We start from the raw sequence: 23,964 nt of genomic DNA on the forward strand, positions 1-23,964 counted from the left end.
TGGGGGTTAAACATTTCCTTTCATTATTTCACTGACGTGCACACAAAATGTATTTTTTTATTGTTTAACTCTCCTCATGGCAACATTCCAGCAACTTAATGGTGGTCCGTAATTGATTGAGTCTGAACCAAACAATCCAGTGACTGTCGTCATGAGCATCACTGTCCACAGTTGAATTGAGATACGATGACTTGTATCATGAGTCAGTAACCTGGCCTTCTGATCCCGTTAACCGCTTCCTATGACAAGCATGGTTAACTTGATCTTTACCAGCATAGAGGAGGGGGGTGCTTACATTGTACATCTATTCACATTGGGGGTGGGGATGTGGGGTGTCAATCACATTGCAAATGCTTCTCTATAAAAATCATCATCACTCCACCTAGAAATAAATTATGGACGGTGCCTAAGGTTTTTGTGTTTTTTTTTTACAATATAGGTTCATTTTGATTTCATATTTTGTATATTCTGCAGCCTTCAAGCTGAAGACGAAGGTGAAGAAAGAGGAGAGTGATCCTGTAGAACCCACAGTGAGGCAGACCACGAAGACCATTTCAAGACCGACACAAACCAGCTTCGAGGCTGGGACAGTGACAGCATGCATGATGCCAGCAACAACGTCGACTCTGACAAGGAGGAAGGTACTGAATTGATTAGAATATGAAATAGCCAGGGCCTATATTTTCGAAGCTCTCTTAGGGCTAAGGTTGTAAGTGCCATACATTAACGTTAACTTACGACTATCTTAACGCTAAGAGAGCTTCGAAAATCTAGGCTCAGATGTCCTTTAAGGAGCAGATTCAGTACGGAAGATCAATGTACATGTATTGTGAGATCATGTATTGGTAAAATCCATGTGTGTATAAAATAGGAATAGATTGTTTTTAAAGTGCAGAACTCAATACAAAATGTATGATCAAAGTTTTGCTTTGTTATCGCACCTACAGTGAATCGGAGTGCACTTGACATTTTCAATGTATGTCAGTCTATGTTGGGGAGATTTATTCTCCTTCATAGCTGTGGAAAATATTGGTCAGTCTACGACGCTGGGGAGATGTCATGTCCTTCCAGGTTGGGGAGAATATCTGTCTGTCTAGGCGTGGGAGAATACCTGTCTGTCTAGGTTGGGGAGAATACCTGTCTGTCTAGGCTTGGGAGAATATGTCTCTCTAAGATTGGGAGAATATCTGTCTGTCTAGGTTTTGGGAGAATATCTGTCTGTCTAGGCTTGGGAGAATATCTGTCTGTCTAGGCGTGGGAGAATACCTGTCTGTCTAGGTTGGGGAGAATACCTGTCTGTCTAGGCTTGGGAGAATATGTCTCTCTAAGATTGGGAGAATATCTGTCTGTCTAGGCTTGGGAGAATATCTGTCTGTCTAGGCTTGGGAGAATATGTCTCTCTAAGATTGGGAGAATATCTGTCTGTCTAGGTTGGGGAGAATACCTGTCTGTCTAGGTTGGGGAGAATACCTGTCTGTCTAGGCTTGGGAGAATATGTCTCTCTAAGATTGGGAGAATACCTGTCTGTCTAGGTTGGGGAGAATACCTGTCTGTCTAGGCTTGGGAGAATATGTCTCTAAGATTTGGGAGAATGTCTGTCTGTCTGGGAGAAGGCTTTGGGAGAATATCTGTCTGTCTAGGCTTGGGAGAATATCTGTCTGTCTAGGCTGGGAGAATATGTCTCTCTAAGATTGGGAGAATACCTGTCTGTCTAGGTTGGGGAGAATACCTGTCTGTCTAGGCTTGGGAGAATATGTCTCTCTAAGATTGGGAGAATATCTGTCTGTCTAGGTTTTGGGAGAATATCTGTCTGTCTAGGCTTGGGAGAATATCTGTCTGTCTGGGATGGAGAGAATATGGGTTGGGGAGAATACCTGTCTGTCTAGGCTTGGGAGAATATGTCTCTCTAAGATTGGGAGAATATCTGTCTGTCTAGGTTTTGGGAGAATATCTGTCTGTCTAGGCTTGGGAGAATATGTCTCTCTAAGATTGGGAGAATATCTGTCTGTCTAGGCTGGGAGAATATCTGTCTGTCTAGGCTTGGGAGAATATCTGTCTGTCTAGGCTTGGGAGAATATCTGTCTCTCTAAGATTGGGAGAATATCTGTCTGTCTAGGCTTGGGAGAATATCTGTCTGTCTAAGCTTGGGAGAATATCTGTCTCTCTAGATTGGGAGAATATCTGTCTGTCTAGGCGTGGGAGAATATCTGTCTGTCTAGGCTGGGGAGAATATCTGTCTGTCTAGGCTGGGGAGAATATCTGTCTCTCTAAAATTGGGAGAATATCTGTCTGTCTAGGCTTGGGAGAATATCTGTCTGTCTAGGGTCTGTGGGAGAATAATATGTGTCTGTCTAGGCTTGGGAGAATATCTGTCTGTCTAGGCTGGGGAGAATATCTGTCTGTCTAGGCTAGGGAGAATATCTGTCTGTCTAGGCTGGGGAGAATATCTGTCTGTCTAGGCTGGGGAGAATATCTGTCTGTCTAGGCTGGGGAGAATATCTGTCTGTCTAGGGTTGGGAGAATATCTGTCTGTCTAGGCTGGGAGAATATCTGTCTCCTGTACCTGTCTAGGGCTGGGGAGAATATCTGTGTGTCTAGGCGTGGGAGAATATCTGTCTGTCTAGGCTGGGGAGAATATCTGTCTCTCTAGGCTGGGGAGAATATCTGTCTGTCTAGGCTGGGGAGAATATCTGTCTGTCTAGGCATGGGGAGAATATCTGTCTGTCTAGGCATGGGAGAATATCTGTCTGTCTAGGCTTGGGAGAATATCTGTCTGTCTAGGCTGGGGAGAATATCTGTCTGTCTAGGCGTGGGAGAATATCTGTGTGTCTAGGCTGGAGAGAATATCTGTGTGTCTAGGCGTGGGAGAATATCTGTCTCTCTAGGCTTGGGAGAATATCTGTCTGTCTAGGCTGGGGAGAATATCTGTCTGTCTAGGCGTGGGAGAATATCTGTGTGTCTAGGCGTGGGAGAATGTCTGTGTGTCTAGGCATGGGAGAATATCTGTCTGTCTAGGCTGGGGAGAATATCTGTCTGTCTAGGCGTGGGAGAATATCTGTCTGTCTAGGTGTGGGAGAATATCTGTCTGTCTAGGCTTGGGAGAATATCTGTGTGTCTATGCGTGGGAGAATATCTGTGTGTCTAGGCGTGGGAGAATGTCTGTGTGTCTAGGCGTGGGAGAATGTCTGTCTGTCTAGGCTGGGGAGAATATCTGTCTGTCTAGGCGTGGGAGAATATCTGTCTGTCTAGGCGTGGGAGAATTTCTGTCTCTCTAGGCTGGGGAGAATATGTGTGTGTCTAGGCTGGGGAGAATATCTGTCTGTCTAGGCTGGGGAGAATATGTGTGTGTCTAGGCTGGGGAGAATATGTGTGTGTCTAGGCGTGGGAGAATATCTGTGTGTCTAGGCGTGGGAGAATATCTGTCTGTCTAGGCTGGGGAGAATATCTGTCTGTCTAGGCTGGGGAGAATATGTGTGTGTCTAGGCTGGGGAGAATATGTGTGTGTCTAGGCGTGGGAGAATATCTGTGTGTCTAGGCGTGGGAGAATATCTGTGTGTCTAGGCGTGGGAGAATGTCTGTGTGTCTAGGCGTGGGAGAATGTCTGTCTCTCTAGGCTGGGGAAAATATCTGTCTGTCTAGATTTGGAAGAATATCTGTCTGTCTAGGTGTGGGAGAATATCTGTGTGTCTAGGCGTGGGAGAATATCTGTCTCTCTAGGCTGGGGAAAATATCTGTCTGTCTAGGCTGGGGAGAATATGTGTGTGTCTAGGCTGGGGAGAATATGTGTGTGTCTAGGCTGGGGAGAATATGTGTGTGTCTAGGCTGGGGAGAATATCTGTCTCTAGGATTGGGAGAATATCTGTCTCTCTAGGCTGGGGAGAATATGTGTGTGTCTAGGCTGGGGAGAATATCTGTCTGTCTAGGCTGGGGAGAACATATCTGTCTAGGATTGGGAGAATATCTGTCTGTCTAGGCTGTGGGAGAATATGTGTGTGTCTAGGCTAGGGAGAATATGTGTGTGTCTACGCTGGGGAGAATATGTGTGTGTCTAGGCTGGGGAGAATATGTGTGTGTCTAGGCTGGGGAGAATATCTGTCTAGGATTGGGAGAATATCTGTCTGTCTAGGCTGGGGAGAATATCTGTCTCTCCAGGATTGGGAGAAAATTTGTGTGTCTAGGCTGGGGAGAAAATCTGTCTGTCTAGGATAGGGAGAATATCTGTCTGTCTAGGCTGGGGAGAATATCTGTCTGTCTAGGCTGGGGAGAATATCTGTCTCTCTAGGCTGGGGAGAATATCTGTCTGTCTAGGCTGGGGAGAATATCTGTCTGTCTAGGCTGGGGAGAATATCTGTGTGTCTAGGCTGGGGAGAATATGTGTGTGTCTAGGCTGGGGAGAATATGTGTCTGTCTAGGCTGGGAGAATATGTGTCTGTCTAGGCTGGGGAATATGTGTGTGTCTAGGCTGGGGAGAATATCTGTGTGTCTAGGCTTGGGAGAATATCTGTGTGTCTAGGCTGGGGAGAATATCTGTCTGTCTAGGCTGGGGAGAATATCTGTCTGTCTAGGCTGGGGAGAAGAATGTCTGTCTCTGTCTAGGCTGGGGAGAATATGTGTGTGTCTATTCGTGGGAGAATATGTGTGTGTCTAGGCTGGGAGAATATCTGTCTGTCTAGGCTGGGGAGAATATCTGTGTGTGTCTATAGGCTGGGGAGAATATCTGTCTGTCTAGGCTGGGGAGAATATCTGTCTGTCTAGGCTGGGGAGAATATGTGTGTGTCTAGGCTGGGGAGAATATCTGTCTAGGATTGGGAGAATATCTGTCTGTCTAGGCTGGGGAGAATATCTGTCTCTCCAGGATTGGGAGAAAATTTGTGTGTCTAGGCTGGGGAGAAAATCTGTCTGTCTAGGATAGGGAGAATATCTGTCTGTCTAGGCTGGGGAGAATATCTGTCTGTCTAGGCTGGGGAGAATATGTGTGTGTCTAGGCTGGGGAGAATATGTGTGTGTCTAGGCTGGGGAGAATATCTGTGTGTCTAGGCGTGGGAGAATATCTGTGTGTCTAGGCGTGGGAGAATATCTGTGTGTCTAGGCGTTGGAGAATGTTTGTGTGTCTAGGCGTGGGAGAATGTCTGTCTCTCTAGGCTGGGGAAAATATCTGTCTGTCTAGGCTGGGGAGAATATGTGTGTGTCTAGGCTGGGGAGAATATCTGTCTAGGATTGGGAGAATATCTGTCTGTCTAGGCTGGGGAGAATATCTGTCTCTCCAGGATTGGGAGAAAATTTGTGTGTCTAGGCTGGGGAGAAAATCTGTCTGTCTAGGATAGGGAGAATATCTGTCTGTCTAGGCTGGGGAGAATATCTGTCTGTCTAGGCTTGGGAGAATATCTGTCTGTCTAGGTGTGGGAGAATATCTGTCTGTCTAGGCTGGGGAGAATATGTGTGTGTCTAGGCTGGGGAGAATATGTGTGTGTCTAGGCTGGGGAGAATATGTGTGTGTCTAGGCGTGGGAGAATATCTGTGTGTCTAGGCGTGGGAGAATATCTGTGTGTCTAGGCGTGGGAGAATGTCTGTGTGTCTAGGCGTGGGAGAATGTCTGTCTCTCTAGGCTGGGGAAAATATCTGTCTGTCTAGGTTTGGAAGAATATCTGTCTGTCTAGGTGTGGGAGAATATCTGTGTGTCTAGGCGTGGGAGAATATCTGTCTCTCTAGGCTGGGGAAAATATCTGTCTGTCTAGGCTGGGGAGAATATGTGTGTGTCTAGGCTGGGGAGAATATGTGTGTGTCTAGGCTGGGGAGAATATCTGTCTGTCTAGGCGTGGGAGAATATCTGTCTAGGATTGGGAGAATATCTGTCTGTCTAGGCTGGGGAGAATATGTGTGTGTCTAGGCTGGGGAGAATATCTGTCTGTCTAGGCGTGGGAGAATATCTGTCTAGGATTGGGAGAATATCTGTCTGTCTAGGCTGGGGAGAATATGTGTGTGTCTAGGCTAGGGAGAATATGTGTGTGTCTAGGCTGGGGAGAATATCTGTGTGTCTAGGCTGGGGAGAATATGTGTGTGTCTAGGCTGGGGAGAATATCTGTCTAGGATTGGGAGAATATCTGTCTGTCTAGGCTGGGGAGAATATCTGTCTCTCCAGGATTGGGAGAAAATTTGTGTGTCTAGGCTGGGGAGAAAATCTGTCTGTCTAGGATAGGGAGAATATCTGTCTGTCTAGGCTGGCGAGAATATCTGTCTCTCTAGGCTGGGGAGAATATGTGTGTGTCTAGGCTGGGGAGAATATGTGTGTGTCTAGGCTGGGGAGAATATGTGTGTGTCTAGGCTGGGGAGAATATGTGTGTGTCTAGGCTGGGGAGAATATGTGTGTGTCTAGGCTGGGGAGAATATGTGTGTGTCTAGGCGTGGGAGAATATGTGTGTGTCTAGGCTGGGGAGAATATGTGTGTGTCTAGGCTGGGGAGAATATGTGTGTGTATAGGCTGGGGAGAATATCTGTCTGTCTAGGCTGGGGAGAATATCTGTCTGTCTAGGCTGGGGAGAATATGTGTGTGTCCATTCGTGGGAGAATATGTGTGTGTCTAGGCTGGGGAGAATATCTGTCTGTCTAGGCTGGGGAGAATATGTGTGTGTCTAGGCTGGGGAGAATATGTGTGTGTATAGGCTGGGGAGAATATCTGTCTGTCTAGGCTGGGGAGAATATCTGTCTGTCTAGGCTGGGGAGAATGTGTGTGTGTCTAGGCTGGGGAGAATATCTGTCTGTCTAGGCTGGGGAGAATATCTGTCTAGGATTGGGAGAATATCTGTCTGTCTAGGCTGGGGAGAATATCTGTCTCTCCAGGATTGGGAGAAAATTTGTGTGTCTAGGCTGGGGAGGAAATCTGTCTGTCTAGGATAGGGAGAATATCTGTCTGTCTAGGCTGGGGAGAATATCTGTCTGTCTAGGCTGGGGAGAATATCTGTCTGTCTAGGTTTGGAAGAATATCTGTCTGTCTAGGCTGGGGGGAGAATATCTGTCTGTCTAGGTTTGGGAGAATATCTGTCTGTCTAGGATTGGGAGAAAATGCTATGTTCTGATGATTTGTACAAGAATTTCAGAATCAGAATATTTAACTTGACTCATGTTTGAAAATATGTTTGGTTTCTGCATTCTTTTCCTATCCTGAACATTATTGTACATAGGATGATGAACTTGCTAAACACTGCAACAAAATCAAGACCTGTATATTTCCTTGGTTCAACCAATAGCCACCCTATGTTTCTCTATTAAAAACCTCAGGATTAACATTGTCAATACATATATACACAAGAGTTTGAACACTGAGGTATTTAGCAGATCATAACTGGCTCTACCTGGCTTGCATATACTGTTGAGAATCTTTATCTTAAGTCTAAGTGACTATTTTCTTCGCTATAGACATTTCATATATTTCCATGAATATTTCAGATACTACAGACCCAGATTCAAAGAAGCAGCGTTTGTATAAAGGTATCTTGATTCGTCATATGTCCACAGGGGGTGGGGTGGGGTGGGGGTGTAGCCTAGTGGTTAAAGCATTAGCTTGTCATGATCAAGGCCTGGGTTTGATCACTGACAAGGGTAAATAGTATTAGCACATTGTTGGAATATTGCTCAAAGCAGAGCAAATTCTAATCTTAAATATAACCGTGAGTTTCTGCAAGTGACAGGAAGATCCTTGTACATGTTTAAGCAATAAAATGATAATTGAACCATTATTAACACAATGTGAGAGACTGGATGAGCGAGTTTGGTATAAGGAATATTGTTCAACATTTATATGATGACTTGTCAGCTTAACTGGGATGAAAGCCAGGAATGATGCAAATCTCATAAGACCGGTATGTGGCTGATGAAGCGAAAAACGTAAGCAGGGTGAACTGGGATTTGAATTCATAGTCAATGCTGTGCCTTCGACAACCAGGCCACCACTGTCCCATACATAGCGTAAACATTTGTTTTTGTTTTTGTGTTTTTATACCTTTGCTCCATCTCCCTCGTCAGCACCAAGGTTCTTCAAGGTGAAGAAGAGGCAACGACAGGCCGTTATATCAAGGTCTCCATTCTCTACCGACCGCCAATATGACATCCCAAAGGGGAGGCCCCTGGACATAAAGAAGGGCAACAGTTCCACCACACAGTTTGTGGAATTCCAGAAATCTGCATCAAACTGGAAGGTGGGTCTGCTCTTTTGCATCATTGTATTGTTCAAGGTCAAGCCGAAACAAATACAAAGCTTCATGTAGAAAATTCAAATCTAACCTGCGTAATCAAAGATTGAACAGATTGAATGATTCTATCCACAATCCTGCTATGTTCTGGAAACAAATTCGTTCATTTAGAAAGAGATCAAATCCTAAAAGTAATATTTCAAAATGTGAATGGATGACACATTTCAAGACAGTTTTTTCTAATGATGCTGTTTTTCCAAGCGATGGTTATTCCTTCGATGATGATATTATCTCTTCGAATGACTATGACACTGTTGATCAAATGATTTTGGAAACACAAATTTCAGTAGATGAGATAAAGAATGCTATAAACAACTTAAAGCAACTGGTCCCGACAATATTATAATCGAAATGATTAAATGTTCTCAAATGGAGTTAATGCCCTTCCTCCATAAGTGTTTTCATACTGTATTTGAAAGCGGTTCGTTTCCAGAAAGCTGGTCTCGTTCAATTATCGTCCCTATACATAAAAAGGGGGCTCAAGACAATCCAGATAATTATAGAGGCATATCTTTAATGAGTGTTATTGGGAAAATATTTACAACTGTTTTAAACAACAGAATCTCAAACTGGTCAAATCTAAGAAACTTAATTCCTGAATGTCAGGCGGCTTTTAGAAAAGATTATTCAACTACTGACTATATCTTTACACTATATGCAATAATACAAAAGTGTCTATCGCATAATAAACACAAACTTTATGTAGCTTTTGTTGACTTTAAGAAAGCTTTTGACTCTGTGGATCGTTGTAAATTATGGCACTGCTTACGAAAAGTCTGGTTTACAAGGGAAAATGTATTCTATTTTAAAATCTATGTACTTGAATATTAAATCATGTGTTCATTTGTGGTGATGATGTCACCGTTTTTTTCGACTGTCCCATGGGAGTTCAGCAAGGGTGTATTTTAAGCCCTGTATTGTTTTCCTTCTTTATAAGTGAACTGTATTATGATATTTCCAATGCAGGTAAACATGGTGTGCAAATGTTTCCAGATATGATTGAAATTTTTATCCTCCTTTTCGCCGATGATGTAATTTTAGTGTCAGATACTATCGTTGGTCTACAAAACCAACTGAATATTTGGGAACGTTATACAAATGAATGGAAATTATGTGTTAATTTTGAAAAAACAAACATAGTTATCTTTAGAAGAGGTGGGCCTGTCGCCTCTAAAGAAAAATGTTTTTGAGTGGCAAAAACGTATCTATTGTTAATCAGTATACCTATCTCGGACTATTGTTTTCCCATACCATGAACTTTAAAAAGACTGTTATAGACCTGAAATCACGTGCTAAGAAGGCTCTTATTAATGTTATGTCAGTTTCCCAGAATTTTGGAATTTTAACCCCCGAAAATATATTTTAAATTGTTTGATGCACAAATCCAACTGAAATTTAGGGATTTCAACGTCATGAATGTCTAGAGAAACTACACCTTTTAGCATGTAAAAGATTTTTAAATGTAGCGTGAGCAACACCAATTTGTATGGTTTATTGAGAATGTGGTAGATATCCGATATATATAAATTCACAAATCAGATGTTTAAAATATTGGTTAAAGATCCTTGGAATGCACGAACAAAGAATCCCCAAACTAGCTTATAACATGCTTGTACATTTAGATGATAGGGGTAAGACAACATGGGCATCTCATATTAGAACTCTTTTATTTTCTCATGGCTTGGGATTTGTGTGGCTAAATCAAACAGTTGGTAATATTAATCTATTTCTTAAGCAATTTCGAGAACAATCTGTTAGCATGTATTATCAAGAATGGCATTCCTGTCTAGACAATAGTTCAAGATACCAGTTGTATAGATCACATAAGAGCTTAATTCAACCAGAACTATATCTATCTGTATTGACATCTAGATATATCAGGCCTTAACTTGTCAATTTTCGATTGGGCTTGTTAGACTTATCAGTAAATAAGGGCAGACGATTTTCAATAGAGAGGCGTTTAAGGATATGTCCATTAGGTAACTTCGGCTATAGAAGATGAAATTCACTTCGCTTTTGTATGCCCAATGCTATGCTGATTTAAGAAAAAATATATCCCAAATAATTACCTGTTGAAATATCCTTCATCTGCCTTTGCTTCCATTCTATCCTCCAAAAATGAAAATGTAATACGTAATCTTGCGCTTTATGTAAAACATGCTGTTTTCCTTAGAAGCAATATCTTATCTGAACTGTAATTTCTTTGTGAAATGTCTGTAACATGTGCTGTATATATACTTGTATTCCTTGTATATGGGCCGGAGGCCTTAATGACAATAAATATCTTTGACTTGATTTGGCTGCATCATAAAACATGGTACGTCTGCTGAACATATTTTAGGGGTACTAAATCTGTTCCAAATGAAATGGTTAGAATGGTCTTCAGCAACCCATGCTTCTCGTTAGAGGCAACTAATGGGATCAGATGGTCAGACTCGCTGACTTGGTAGACATGTCATCATATCCCAATTGCGTAGATTGATGCTCATGTTGTTTTTGACTTGATTGTCTGGTCCAGACTCAATTATTTACAGACCAGCGCCATATAGCTGGAATATTGCTCTCTGCTGCATTAAACAACAAACCAACCTACCAACTAATCCAAATCAAATGAATCTAAAATATGTCTTTATTAGCCATGGCAAGTTACATGTGCTAGATGTGTATAGTCTAAAACAGGAAGCATCACCTTACTAGTGCTGGTATTGGCATACAACCTGCGATACGATACATCACGATGCTAAAATTTTAGTCACGATGATATATTGCCAAAGTATCGTGCACTGAAGCTGCGATACGATACGAATCCCAATATAAGGGTGACGATACGATACGTATAACGATACTAAAATATTTAATTCTAACACCAACTATAAAACACCTGAATATCAAAACAAAACCATTTTAAAATATTTCGTCAAATTCCCCCACGTTTTTCAATGTTCATTCAGAAACGAGATAATTAAGTTTATACACAGACTTTGTGAATGATAATAACATGTGAGCGCTGTCTGACACAGTTCTTGACAGAAGAATTTCCGAGAAAACGTTTACTTATGAAGGGAAAATAGGTAAGCAAATATTTTAATCATCAAACAAAAGTGAGTCTTTTTTCTTGACAGATATCGCGATTCGGCAATATTCACACTGAAACATTTGAAGTATCGTATGGGGATATAGGATAATGTAAAACCTTTTCTTACACACCCGTGGGTGAGAAACCCATGTGAGAAAACTGGTATCACACATATGTGTGAGATCGATTTCTAATCCCGTGATTGGCTACTCCATGGTGATGACCTAGGGTCAGGTTATGACGGACTACTTTCCTGATTAAATTTCATTCATAACTTTCTCGTGCTTCAATCGAATGCAGACCTGCTACTCGTGCCAAACACTTTAAATTTCTGTTCAGCTGTCGCCTACCGTATTTGTGCGACTGTCTTGTAAGTATGCAATTATGAAATAAACCGAACTTAAATTAGATAGTAACATGTACATATTTTCTTTGCTTTTTTCCTTTGTCGTCTGCTACCGTAGTTGCTGCAGATTATGCATAGTCACGACTTCAAAATGGCTTTAACAATAAGTAGCATCTGTGTAAACGATTACGTGAAGATCGATGGTAAAGACAAAGTGTTATCTCCATTGTGGCTCCCCTTGGAACATACAACATTTACAACATTAGAACTTATACAGGAGAGATGCGACAGGTTTCAAGGTATCGCCTTACTTAAATTACCTGACACGTAAATGTCAGTGCCAGTTTGTGGTGAGATCGATTTACCTACTGACCTAATTGATGAACTGATGAAGGATGATTTTTGACCGATGAACCTGGTGATTGTAACGATGCGGATCGATCCCCAAACCCTGAACAACTATATGATCATTCTCAAATTGACAAATTCGTTCATGACAACCAGAACCGAAACACACAACGTAAAACAATGTACAACATGAGCGTTTGCAAGGATTCATGATTGCAAATGGCGACACACGCCCTATCGAGTCCATACAACCAACAGAACTTTGTGACATTTTGTGTACATTTTTTATTAGCCTCAGAAAGGAAGATGGTAGCAATTATGAACCATCTACAGTTCGCGGGATTTTGTCCAGTTTTGACAGGTACCTTAAGTCAAAGCACTACTGTTCATCACTTATCAATGATCGTGAATTCGAAAAGTTAAACACTGTGATCAAAACAAAACAAAAAGTCCTAAAGAGTGAAGGAATGGGTAACCTACCTGCGGCCGTGCTGAATCGCTCACTGGCGATGACATTAACAAACTCTATGAAACAAAACAACTTGGTCCTCACGATCCCGAATCCATTTTGAACACCATGTGGTGGAACAGCACCACTCATTTTGGGATCCGTAGTGTCAAACCACACACTGACATGAAATGGGGGGATGTTGCACTTAAAACTGACACAGATGGTAGAGAATTTCTTGAATTCACAGAGAGGCAGTCGAAAACATGCAAAAGGGGATAATCCTTTGGGTATACGTAACATGCACCCCAAAGCATGGGCTACTAATGATGAATGTTGTCCAGTATCCATGTACAAGCTGTACTCGAGCCTCCGTCCTGCAGGGTACTCCAGTCCAGATACACCTTTCTATATTGCCACTAACACCAAGGAACCATCTAGCAAATTCCCCTGGTTCAAACGACAACCTGTTGGTATAAATAAACTGAGTTCCATTATGAGACGAATGTCAAAAAATGCTGGCTTTGAAAACAGGAACTTCACAAACCATTCTGCAAGAAAATTCCTTGTCCAAAACCTGTCTGATGAAAATATTCCTCCAACTCACATTATGCAGATATCAGGCCAACACAACATGCAGGGTGTAAACAACTATAGTCAAATTTCATCCTCGCAACACCGAAACATCAGTCACATCCTTAGTGGCAGTGTCGAACGCCATGAAAGCAAGCAGGCTGTGTCAACGAAGAGTAGCTTCCCTTCAACTGTGAACGTAACCAAACTGTTCTCAATATTTTCAGCTCTGGTGTATGGGGGTACATTCAACATTAACTTTTACGGAAGTGCAAGTCCCCCACGTGCGAAGAAATCTAAGCTATCCTTCCGATGACGACTGTATTCAAATTGAATGAGTGTCACCTAGCACATGTTCGGAACGATAATAATGACGTCACACTGTGAAATTAATTTCACTTGACAGAGAACCATATACAGTTGCAAAGTCATGTTTTTTGAGTGTTTAATAAAAGTTCTTTGATCTTATCTGTTTACATCATCGTTGTTGCCTTAAAAATGCACAAATACGACTGAAACTCTTTTGTGGAGGGTTACACAATGTATTCGTAGTAAGTAGTCTGCTGAGTGACGTCACTCATTCATGACCTTGTGTTATGTATCAATGCGCCGCTACAATCATAGAAAGGGCAAAAAGTGCATCGATTTGAGCAAAAAGTGGTGTGATTTTAGGTGTGTAAGAAATAGATTACTGTACTCGTGTCTGTCAGATACCATTTATCTTACAACTCTTTGTAAGATAAATGGTATCTGACAGACACTCGTTTAGTAATCTCTATGTATCGATTCACTGTATCTGCGGCCAATGGATCGATGTATCGATGCGTATCGATGAATCGTCACACCACTACACCTTACTGAAAATGTGGGTCTTAAACGCCGATGAGTATAACAGACATTTAATGGACAGTCTGTGTTGCTCTTTTGGACTGTTTCATTATACCCGTAGGTGTTACCCTAATTATCCCCCGCAACGCGTTTTGCGGGGGGTATTAAAATGGACTCCGTCCTAGCGTCCGTCCGTGCACATTTGTCTTTTCCGGAGCAGAACTCTAAAACCGTTCAATTTTTCTTCACCAAACTTGGCACATACATGGATCTGGTGGTGTACTGGTGCCTTTTGGTAGTTTTGGAATTCTGAATAAAATATTTTGGCGTTTCCATGGCAACAAGTTCGACTTTGACTGAAATTGGTGGTAGTGCTCTTTTCCGGAGCAGAACTCTAAAACCGTTCAATATTTCTTCACCAAACTTGGCACATAGATAGATCTGGTGGTCTACTTGTGCCTTTTGATAGTTTTGGAATTCTGAATAAAATATTTTTGGCATTTCCATGGCAACAAGTTTGACTTAGCCTGAAATTGGTGGTTGTGCTCTTTTCCGGAGCAGAACTCTAAAACCGTTCACTATTTCTTCACCAAACTTGGCACATAGATTGGTCTGGTGGTGTACTGGTGCCTTTTGGTCATTTTGCAATTCTGAATTAAATATTTTTGGCGTTTCCATGGCAACAAGTTTGACTTAGCCTGAAATTAGTGGTAGTGCTCTTTTCCGGAGCAGAACTCTAAAACCGTTCACTATTTCTTCACCAAACTTGGCACATAGATTGGTCTGGTGGTGTACTGGTGCCTTTTGGTCATTTTGCAATTCTGAATAAAATATTTTTGGCGTTTCCATGGCAACAAGTTTGACTTAGCCTGAAATTGGTGATAGTGCTACTTTCTGGAGCAGAACTTTAAAAACCTTTCAATACTCTCCTTCCACTTTTCTATATACACACCTAAATATTTGACATAATCATAACTCGTGAGACATGAAGAGTATTTTGCCATTGCGGGGGATATTGATGACTTTGTCTTCTTGTTAACCTTCTCGTTCAGCGTCTGTCAATCGACCGTCTGTCAAACGACTGTCTGTCAATCGACTGTCCAACTCTGTCAATTGGGTGATAACCTGATATCAGAGTGTAAATGCTTTACATTATTTTTTTACTTGTAACTCAACTCAGGTAAGACTTAATATGTATTTTATACTATCGGTTACAACCTGGATACCATTATGAACGGAAACAAAGAACTTGCTCACTGTGAAAACCAGAAAATAGTTGACTCTGTCCACGATTTTATCATCAACACACAACACTTAAAATTTTCACAGTAGATAATTAAATTAACTCAAGAAAAACCTTCCCATGATTGATTTATATTTCTACAAATGGCTTATTTGACACGCAAAACCGTAATTCTCTATTTTTGTTTACTTAGAGAATAGTTGTATTTTGATGTAATATGTATACATATATTATATATATAATAGTCAATATCGATGATGTCACATCCTTCTTTTCACTGTGTATTATATGTTGTATGGGAGTGGTGTTAAGATAAACTATAAAGCTTGTTCACCAATCCAAATTCATTTTAGTGAATAAAAATATATTTAAACCGAAATGTGGTTCACAATCCTGAAAAATTTCATTTTCTCCTGTTAAAGGATCTTCAATTCAAGTATGCAAAATATGTCTCATAATTGCCACTTCATCCTTTGTAAACACTGTTTAGTTCATCATAACTGTTTCAGCCACTTCATCCTTTGTGATAACCGATTCAGTCACTTCATCCTTTGTGATCACTGTTTCAGCCACTTCATCCTTTGTTCACTGGATCTTCATCCTTTGTGATCACTGTTTCAGCAAGGTTTCAAGTACTGCAAAATAAGTCTCATAATTGCCACTTCATCCTTTGTAAACACTGATTCAGTCACTTCATCCTTTGTGATCACTGTTTCAGCCACTTCATCCTTTGTGATCACTGTTTCAGCCACTTCATCCTTTGTGATCACTGTTTCAGCAATTTCTTCCTTTGTAAACACTGTTTCAGTCACTTCATCTTTTGTGATCACTGTTTCAACCACTTTATCCTTGTGAACACTGTTTCGGCCACTTCATCCTTTGTGTTAACCAATTCAGCCACTTCATCCTTTGTGATCACTGTTTCAGCAATTTCTTCCTTTGTAAACACTGTTTCAGCCACTTCATCCTTTGTGATAACTGTTTCAGCCACTTCATCCTTTGTGATAACCGATTCAGTCACTTCATCCTTTGTGATCACTGTTTCAGCCACTTCATCCTTTGTGATCACTGTTTCAGCCACTTCATCCTTTGTGATCACTGTTTCAGCAATTTCTTCCTTTGTAAACACTGTTTCAGTCACTTCATCTTTGTGATCACTGTTTCAACCACTTCATCCTTTGTGTTAACCAATTCAGTCACTTCATCCTTTGTGATCACTGTTTCAGTCACTTTATCCTTGTGATCACTGTTTCAGCCACTTCTTCCTTTGTAAACACTGTTTCAGCCACTTCATCCTTTGTAAACACTGTTTCAGCAATTTCATCCTTTTGATCACTGTTTCAGTCACTTCATCCTATGTGATCACTGTTTCAGTCACTTTATCCTTTGTGATCACTGTTTCAGCCACTTCATCCTTTGTAAACACTGTTTCAGCCACTTCATCCTTTGTAAACACTGTTTCAGCAATTTCATCCTTTTGATGACTGTTTCAGCCACTTCATCTTTTGTAAACACTGTTTCAGCCACCCCGAAAGTTTGAACTGCAACCCCTTGAGAAGAAAAGTACATCGTTCTGGGAGCCAAGGTCAAGTGGAGGTCGGGCCCGGAATAAAGGTCAAACACAGGATGTATGTAGCAGGAAAACATGTCTACATTATCATGAGAAATTTAAACTTGCGTTTTGAAAAGCCTGTAATGCCAATATAATCTCAGAAGAACACCAGTACCATCGAAGAAGATTCTGAAATATTCTTAATTTGGCAATAATCATTCTTTTTCTGTCTAGTTGAGTTAGTTCGTTGATCTCAGGAAACTAATATTTGAGATTTGCAAAAGAGACTCTTGCGATATATCTGTGTTAAATATGTGTTGCAGGATGAAGCAAATTTGTCGGCACTGGAGAGGAAGCGGTAAGGGTCAATAACTACCAACTTCAGAAGTAATTCCTTTGTCTGGGAGATTTGTATGGAGAAAAGCCACAGTGTTCTTACTGGAACTGGTATATAATCTGATTACATGTTGTTTTGAGGGTGAGGGTGTGAATATAGTTTTACGCTGCTTTTAGCAATATTCCAGCAACATCACAGCGCTGGACACCAGAAATGGGCTTCACACACTGCACCCATGTGGGGAATTGAACCCATGTCTTGCTGATTACAATAACTGATTTGTGATACATGTTGAACAGTAACTGTGATGGTAAGTACTGTCATGTGAGCTTGTGATGCCAGCCACCTATGTAATATTCATTTTATTTGTACACTTACTTCTAGGAGGGAGTTTGAGAGAAGCTTGTCACCTGACTCAGGACTGGACAGCGAGGTTGTGACAGGTACGTCATTACAGTATCTATTGTAAACATGACATTACACTAGGTGTTTCCATTTACTAGGAGATTGTCATTTCTATCACTGCCCACCCACATGATATTTACTTCCTCTTTTGCCAAACGTTATGAGTAATAATGCCCATAGGGTTTAAGAGTCTTATTCACTAAAAATGTTTGCTAATTACATATTAATTTATATATTCTTTGGGGGTCATTATATGATGAAGCAATAAAATGTTTCATGTCCTTAATCATTTCTTGTCTTTAATCTTTTTTTCCCATTAATACATAAAGTGAGGGGGTTTGGGTCATTTTCTGAAGGTCTTTTGTCCAGAGGGGCTTTTGTACCAAGGGGCTTTGTCTCGAGGGATTTTGACCTAGGCTGAAAGTTGCTGGTTCAATGTCTTCAGTGTACAACCCGAGTTGGTTGGAATATGAAAGCAGTTGTTACTGTCTGTTTATACTTTCATGGGTTTGAATCCAATATTTATTTTGTATGTGGTCCCAGGTGTGTGGGCACCATACACTTACTCTCATGTTTTAATGAAAGTTATGTACGTCTAATGACCACATTTTTTGTGTCTTTCACATGCATTTGAAATGCCTAAGTAAGGGAAATACTGTCAAAAGTGATGTAAATCCCGTCTTTCTCACTTGTGGCAGTTATGTAGTGTGTATCAATAACGGTATGAAACTCCCAACAATTTTAGCCAGACCACAGGGCTGGTTAGATGTAAAGCTTGCCAGCCCTGACCAAAACTTACCTGCCCCCAAAATATCTTCATATACACATGTCTAAATTTTAATCCGACCGTCGGGCAGGTGAATTTGAGGATCTGGCAGTTCGTGTTGAAAATAACCCGTCCCGGGCGGTCAGGCAGGCAGGTATTTCTAAACGCTGTCAATAACAGGATCCGAAGGTGTTGAACATCATGTGGAAGTTAGATGCCAGACATTTACTACATGTATTGGATAGGATGACCCACCCCCAATATGTGTCATACTTTCAGATGACCCACCCCCAATATGTGTCATACTTTTAGATGACCCACCCCCAATATGTGTCATACTTTCAGATGATCCACCCCCAATATATGTCATACTTTCAGATGATCCACTTCCAATATATGTCATACTTTCAGATGACCCACTCCCAATATATGTCATACTTTCAGATGACCCACTTCCAATATATGTTATACTTTCAGATGACCCACTTCCAATATATGTCCTACTTTCAGATGACCCACTTCCAATATATGTCATACCTGGTACTTTCAGATGACCCACCCCCAATATATGTCATACCTGGTACTTTCAGATGACCAACCCCCAATATGTGTCATACCTGGTACTTTCAGATGACCAACCCCCAATATGTGTCATACCTGGTACTTTCAGATGACCAACCCCCAATATGTGTCATACCTGGTACTTTCAGATGACCCACAATCAATATACAAGTATTGAGTGTTGTTGGCTGAAATATTGCAGAGGTGACGTTAAGTTTTAACTCACTCACTCACCCAGTATATGGCATACTTTCAGGTGACCCATCCTCCTTGTACATGACCCTCTGTGAATTGCCAAAATGAAAAAGCACTGGACATTTTATTACAAAATACCGTCCCCAATTCTTCTGTATCGTAGGGTCACCCTCCCCTGATACCTGACAACTGTCCACTACTCACCCCCCCCCCTATATCCCCTAAGGAAACAACCCACCCCACCCCTTTCAATAACAATTGACTGGTTCCCATGACCTAAGTCTAATGTTTATATTTTACTATTTAGGCCAGACTGATCTTATTTCTTGTTTTAAGGATTTTTGTTTTCACCAGCCAAAGTAATATTCCTTTTAAATACTAAAAGTATTTTACTTTTGGCAATTTATGAAGTGTATATGGGGCAAAAAACAATCTAAAAAAAACTTCTTGTAAGTTTACATTTTTGACCAATAAAAACATTAGGATTTTATTTTTTGAGTGGGGAAAATTAATTTTAATTATTTTCTTATTCTTGAAAAAATACCACTGGCAGATCCATAAAACAAGAAATAAAATTGGTCTGACCTAATGGAAACTATTTTCATTACAATTCAAAATGTATGTAACTGATGTTGTGATAAATTTGTTTCTAACAGTGACGAGTATGGTAATTTACTTATTACTGACTCGACACACAGAATTCCTTAAGTATGTCCGACAATTTTCTATGTTGAATTGCTGACAAAATCTCTTCTAATCAATGAGTTTGGCCACCTTTATGATATCAGAAACATAAAATTGAGGATGGTTTAACTAGATGATGATGATTTGGAGATTTAACGTACGCTTTCCGACATAATGCATATTTTGTACACGGGTTGTAACTAGGATCCTTACAGGTCTTGTATAATGAGGAATGTAGCCAATTAAACTGGCTGATGAAAATAATGAAAATGTAGTGTAGGTTTATGGAATTGTGGCCAGTAGAGATACTGCAGATGATGATGTGGAATGTTCTCAGACACAGGCCAGGATATATATTGTTATACATCCACAAGACAACGCCTAAAATGGTGGAAAAGGTGGATGTTAATTAAGTCTCTTTCAGATTTTATGAATTTTGAAACTGCCAACATTGCAGTTGAACTACAGAACTTATGGCATTTTTGTTACAAAAAATGTCAAGACGATCAAAGGGGATGAATATGTTTATCTACATTCCCAAACAGAAAAGTTAACGTCATCGAATGAGACTGCTCCCCGACCACATACCACTAGAAGTACAAGGCTTTTACCACAAATCACAAATATTGCTTCATTTCAACCCAGAAGAAGTGAAGGAAACCTGTTTAATGCACGGGTATTAAGTTATACAGTATACTCCCGCCTCCCTACTGAAAGAAGGCCGAAAGACAAAAAGACAACCCCTAGCTTAAGATTTGACTGTAGACTGAAGGGAGACATCAGGCAGTGTAAGATTGAAACACACACAGGTATTGAGTGTTGTTCCTGGGCCAGCATGCTGTGGCCATTACCCACAATACAACTCTTGTCCTCATCTGTTGCCAAGCCTCCATCTTGAAATCAGTATTCCTTCACTCTTCATAGTTGACTCTCGTTTAGTAGAATCTGTTTTGCGGAAAAAAAACCCGAATTGCACTTAGATTCTCAAAAGCTTTAGGAAGGTGGAAATATTTTGATGGGTCTCAAAAGCACTTTACATTTTGACCAAGTAAATTTACAACAAATTGTTTATATAACAACCTTGGTAACATATGTTACAACAACATAACTCCAGGTAGTCATCATCCAGTCTATTGACTACCACTACCACCATAAATCAGGAATGTAGCAGTAATCATATAATAAAGATTAATAATAAAGGTTATGCAAAACTGAAACAGAATCATCCATCTTTTATCATAATGGGGTGTGGTTTTGTTGAATGTATCTGATACTGATAATTGCTAAACAAGTTTTTATGTTACTTTTTAGAACCAGTGATATCATTTTATGGTGCAACCAAAATTTTGATTTTATCATGGAATATCATGAGCAACATGCGTTCTTGCATTCTTATACCCAAGCACCAGAGCTACCAGTACCACTGAATGAGAGTCAACTTTTTTGAGAGTTGAATGGTTTGAGTGCTGTGTTTTATTTTGAGTGTCAATTTCCATGTTTGCAGTTCAAATGTTTGCAAACATCAAATGCATGGTTGCCAGTCTACTTGGTACTAATTGTGTTTGCTTTGCTTTTAAAATATAACCAAATAAATTGAAGTTATACCCTACTACAACCACTTACCTACTGGCATTACTGCGTATGGGAGATGACTCTCAATATACAGCTCTGTAACATGTCAAGGAATTTCATCATGGAATATTGATAGAGACAGAAGATCAGATCTACTACAGATGTCAGTGTCCTTGATGTAAAGTAATGTAATAACTGTTAGAATGTGAATTACAAAAACATCTGCAAGATATGATGAATTTTTAATGGGGTAATAAGGCAGGAGAATAACTAATTGTGATACAAAATAATAATTTTTTTTGTAAATCATGTTTATCTTTCTTTAATTTTCTATTTCAATATTTCAAGAGTATTTTTTGAAGAATATTTTAACCAAAATTTTAACCTGAAAAATAATTGTCGTGGCTTGTGTTAATGTGCTGTGTACGCAATCTTGAATCTGTTCGTACTATTATACTGATGGTACTTATTTATGATTACAGCGTCAAAACACAGATTAGGTAACAAATGAAGCGATTGCTAAATCAGGAACCCCATGTAAAGACAGAGGAGCAAATGACAAGTTTGAAAGAAGCTTATAACAGCCAAACTTGATTAAGTAACCCAAATGTTGCAAGGATAATGGATTTATGAGAAATTTATTAAAGTTTCAGAGTCACTGAAGGAATCCACAGAGGACAATTTTAGAGACTCAACACAACAAAATACAGGTAAGTTAATTTTCTATATATTCTGGTATTTTTTCACAGACCATTTTCTTGCCTGTACACCATTATTTGTTGATTGTTAGTGGTTACAGTCTCAACAAACAATTCTTGTTTCTTGTTACACCTCAGTTTATTTCCATCATAATGCGTTTCATTACTTGAACAGTATAAGTCATTCAGCGGATTCAAGCTGAAGCCATACAGAACCTGATTTACCAAATGTTGCATACAAGGTACATCATGAATAATTGTTTAGGCTCAAATACAAATTATGAAAGAATAACTTTGCTTTTGACACATTAGTTTACAAGTCAAAATTACACTGTCGACACATTTGCTTACATTTCAAAGTTATGACAATTCTACAACTAATATAGCAAATTCGACAACAGTTCTCCCGAAATGATGAAATGCATGACTCATATTATAAAAGGGTACTCACAAATTATTGAGAATCAGTTTGGTTTCGATACATACTGACAATGTCATGTTGATGCTCACATGGAAGTCACCAATCCCAAAGATCTCCCTTAGTACTTCCTGCTGCTCTACACTGTCACCAAGACCTATAAACTAGGGAAATTGAGATTACAATTTCAAAATTGAAATTGTCAAAGTTAAAACTGACTTATTGAGGCTAAAAGTGATACATACTGACAATGTCATGTTGACATGGAATATAATGAGATTGATCTGTAAAGATGTAAACATTAATAAACAAAAATAACAAGGTAATAACAATCAGTGGAAAAGTCTTGTTGTTTAACCAATGTCTAAATGCCAGTCAAAGACTTTATGTAATGTGAGCAGTCATATTCATTCCTTAACCCTTCACAATACCGCAGTCTTGGTTAAACCATGGGATACTGACAATGACAGCCATAAAAAAATCCTAACAATCACATGTGTCATGTCATGTTATGTCATCGAAAATACCTGTAGTATATCAATTGATCAACAAATCAGAATCATATATCTTCATGTCATCAGAAATAGTAAGTACCACAAATAAACAAATCGGCTGTTACTCAATGTGCTCAAGTCAGTTAGGGGCGATGGGGTAGCCTTGTGGTTAAAGTGTTTGCTCATCGAGCCAAAGTCCCGGTTTCGATTCCCCACATGGGTACAATGTGTGAAGCCCATTTCTGGTGTCCCCACTGTGATATTGCTGGAATATTGGTAAAAGTGGTGTAAAACCCAACTCACTTGCTCAAGTTAATCGTGTTATAAGGATTACACCTGTACAGAACCGTAGCCTAAATTCATGGATAACCTTGATTTGTGGATCGCGGTAATTATCATGCTATCCCATAAATTAAGTCTCATATGACGTCACAAAGCGGTACATTGGAAAATGTTCCGAATCTCTGCATTACACATAAGTACACTAAATCTAATTGTCCAGCACTGAGATAAACAGCCTAAGATCACTAATGCCACTAATACCAAATTTTATTTTTACAAAATGTCAAGTAAAAAAGATACCGTTAGCACCAACCATCTCACATCCCGTAGTCCGCTTTCCTAGGTGTCATTACTTCCTGGAATGGGCTGTCGTACATTGTGATATAATTCCTATAACGTTTCATTCACGAGTGGAATATTAGACATTTTCAATTTACTTTATCAGTGAGTATACAAAATGAAATCGTGCATTTAAAATATGATTTTCACCGCACTTCCCTTATATCCATGAATCAAGGTTATGCGAGTGTAATATAAAGTGTCCATTTTATATCCTTATATGTATGGTTTTCGGCACTTAAAAAACAAACGCTCAGCGAACAAACAAAAACCAAAAAACCTTGGACATGCCTACAAGATGATTTGATGGTTTGATTACTTTGTATCATGTGAAATATTGATGTTGCTTTGTCATTAATGGTCTGCCTTTACGATGCTGACGGATTGTAATTGTGTCACATGAAATGACTGTTTGTTTTGGGTGTTTATTTGAACTGTCAAATCACACCTTAGAGTCATACAGGTAAAATTGTATCAATGACAGGATACAAGAACACATAGGCACAGTAACGGGCCACCAGAATTGCTGAAACCATGTATACCACTACGGTAC

General features: G+C 39.9%; 1 protein-coding gene across 1 annotated transcript in view; it reads left to right on the plus strand.

The window, feature by feature from the left end:
* Positions 1 to 516: 516 nt before the first annotated feature.
* The window catches only part of LOC124273058 (serine/arginine repetitive matrix protein 1-like), a 44,469-nt gene continuing 21,021 nt past the window's right edge, over positions 517 to 23,964 (plus strand). Inside the window, exons 1-7 of the mRNA XM_046708269.1 lie at positions 517 to 641; positions 7,444 to 7,485; positions 8,020 to 8,192; positions 16,632 to 16,736; positions 16,984 to 17,018; positions 17,382 to 17,440; positions 21,828 to 21,890. Of these exons, the coding sequence (XP_046564225.1) occupies positions 599 to 641; positions 7,444 to 7,485; positions 8,020 to 8,192; positions 16,632 to 16,736; positions 16,984 to 17,018; positions 17,382 to 17,440; positions 21,828 to 21,890 (520 nt within the window). The 5' untranslated portion in view covers positions 517 to 598. The remainder of the gene's footprint in view (positions 642 to 7,443; positions 7,486 to 8,019; positions 8,193 to 16,631; positions 16,737 to 16,983; positions 17,019 to 17,381; positions 17,441 to 21,827; positions 21,891 to 23,964) is intronic.

The sequence above is a fragment of the Haliotis rubra genome, unplaced genomic scaffold (genome assembly GCF_003918875.1).
Source record: "Haliotis rubra isolate DU_JTF1 unplaced genomic scaffold, ASM391887v1 Scf176, whole genome shotgun sequence".
Lineage (NCBI taxonomy): Eukaryota > Metazoa > Mollusca > Gastropoda > Lepetellida > Haliotidae > Haliotis > Haliotis rubra.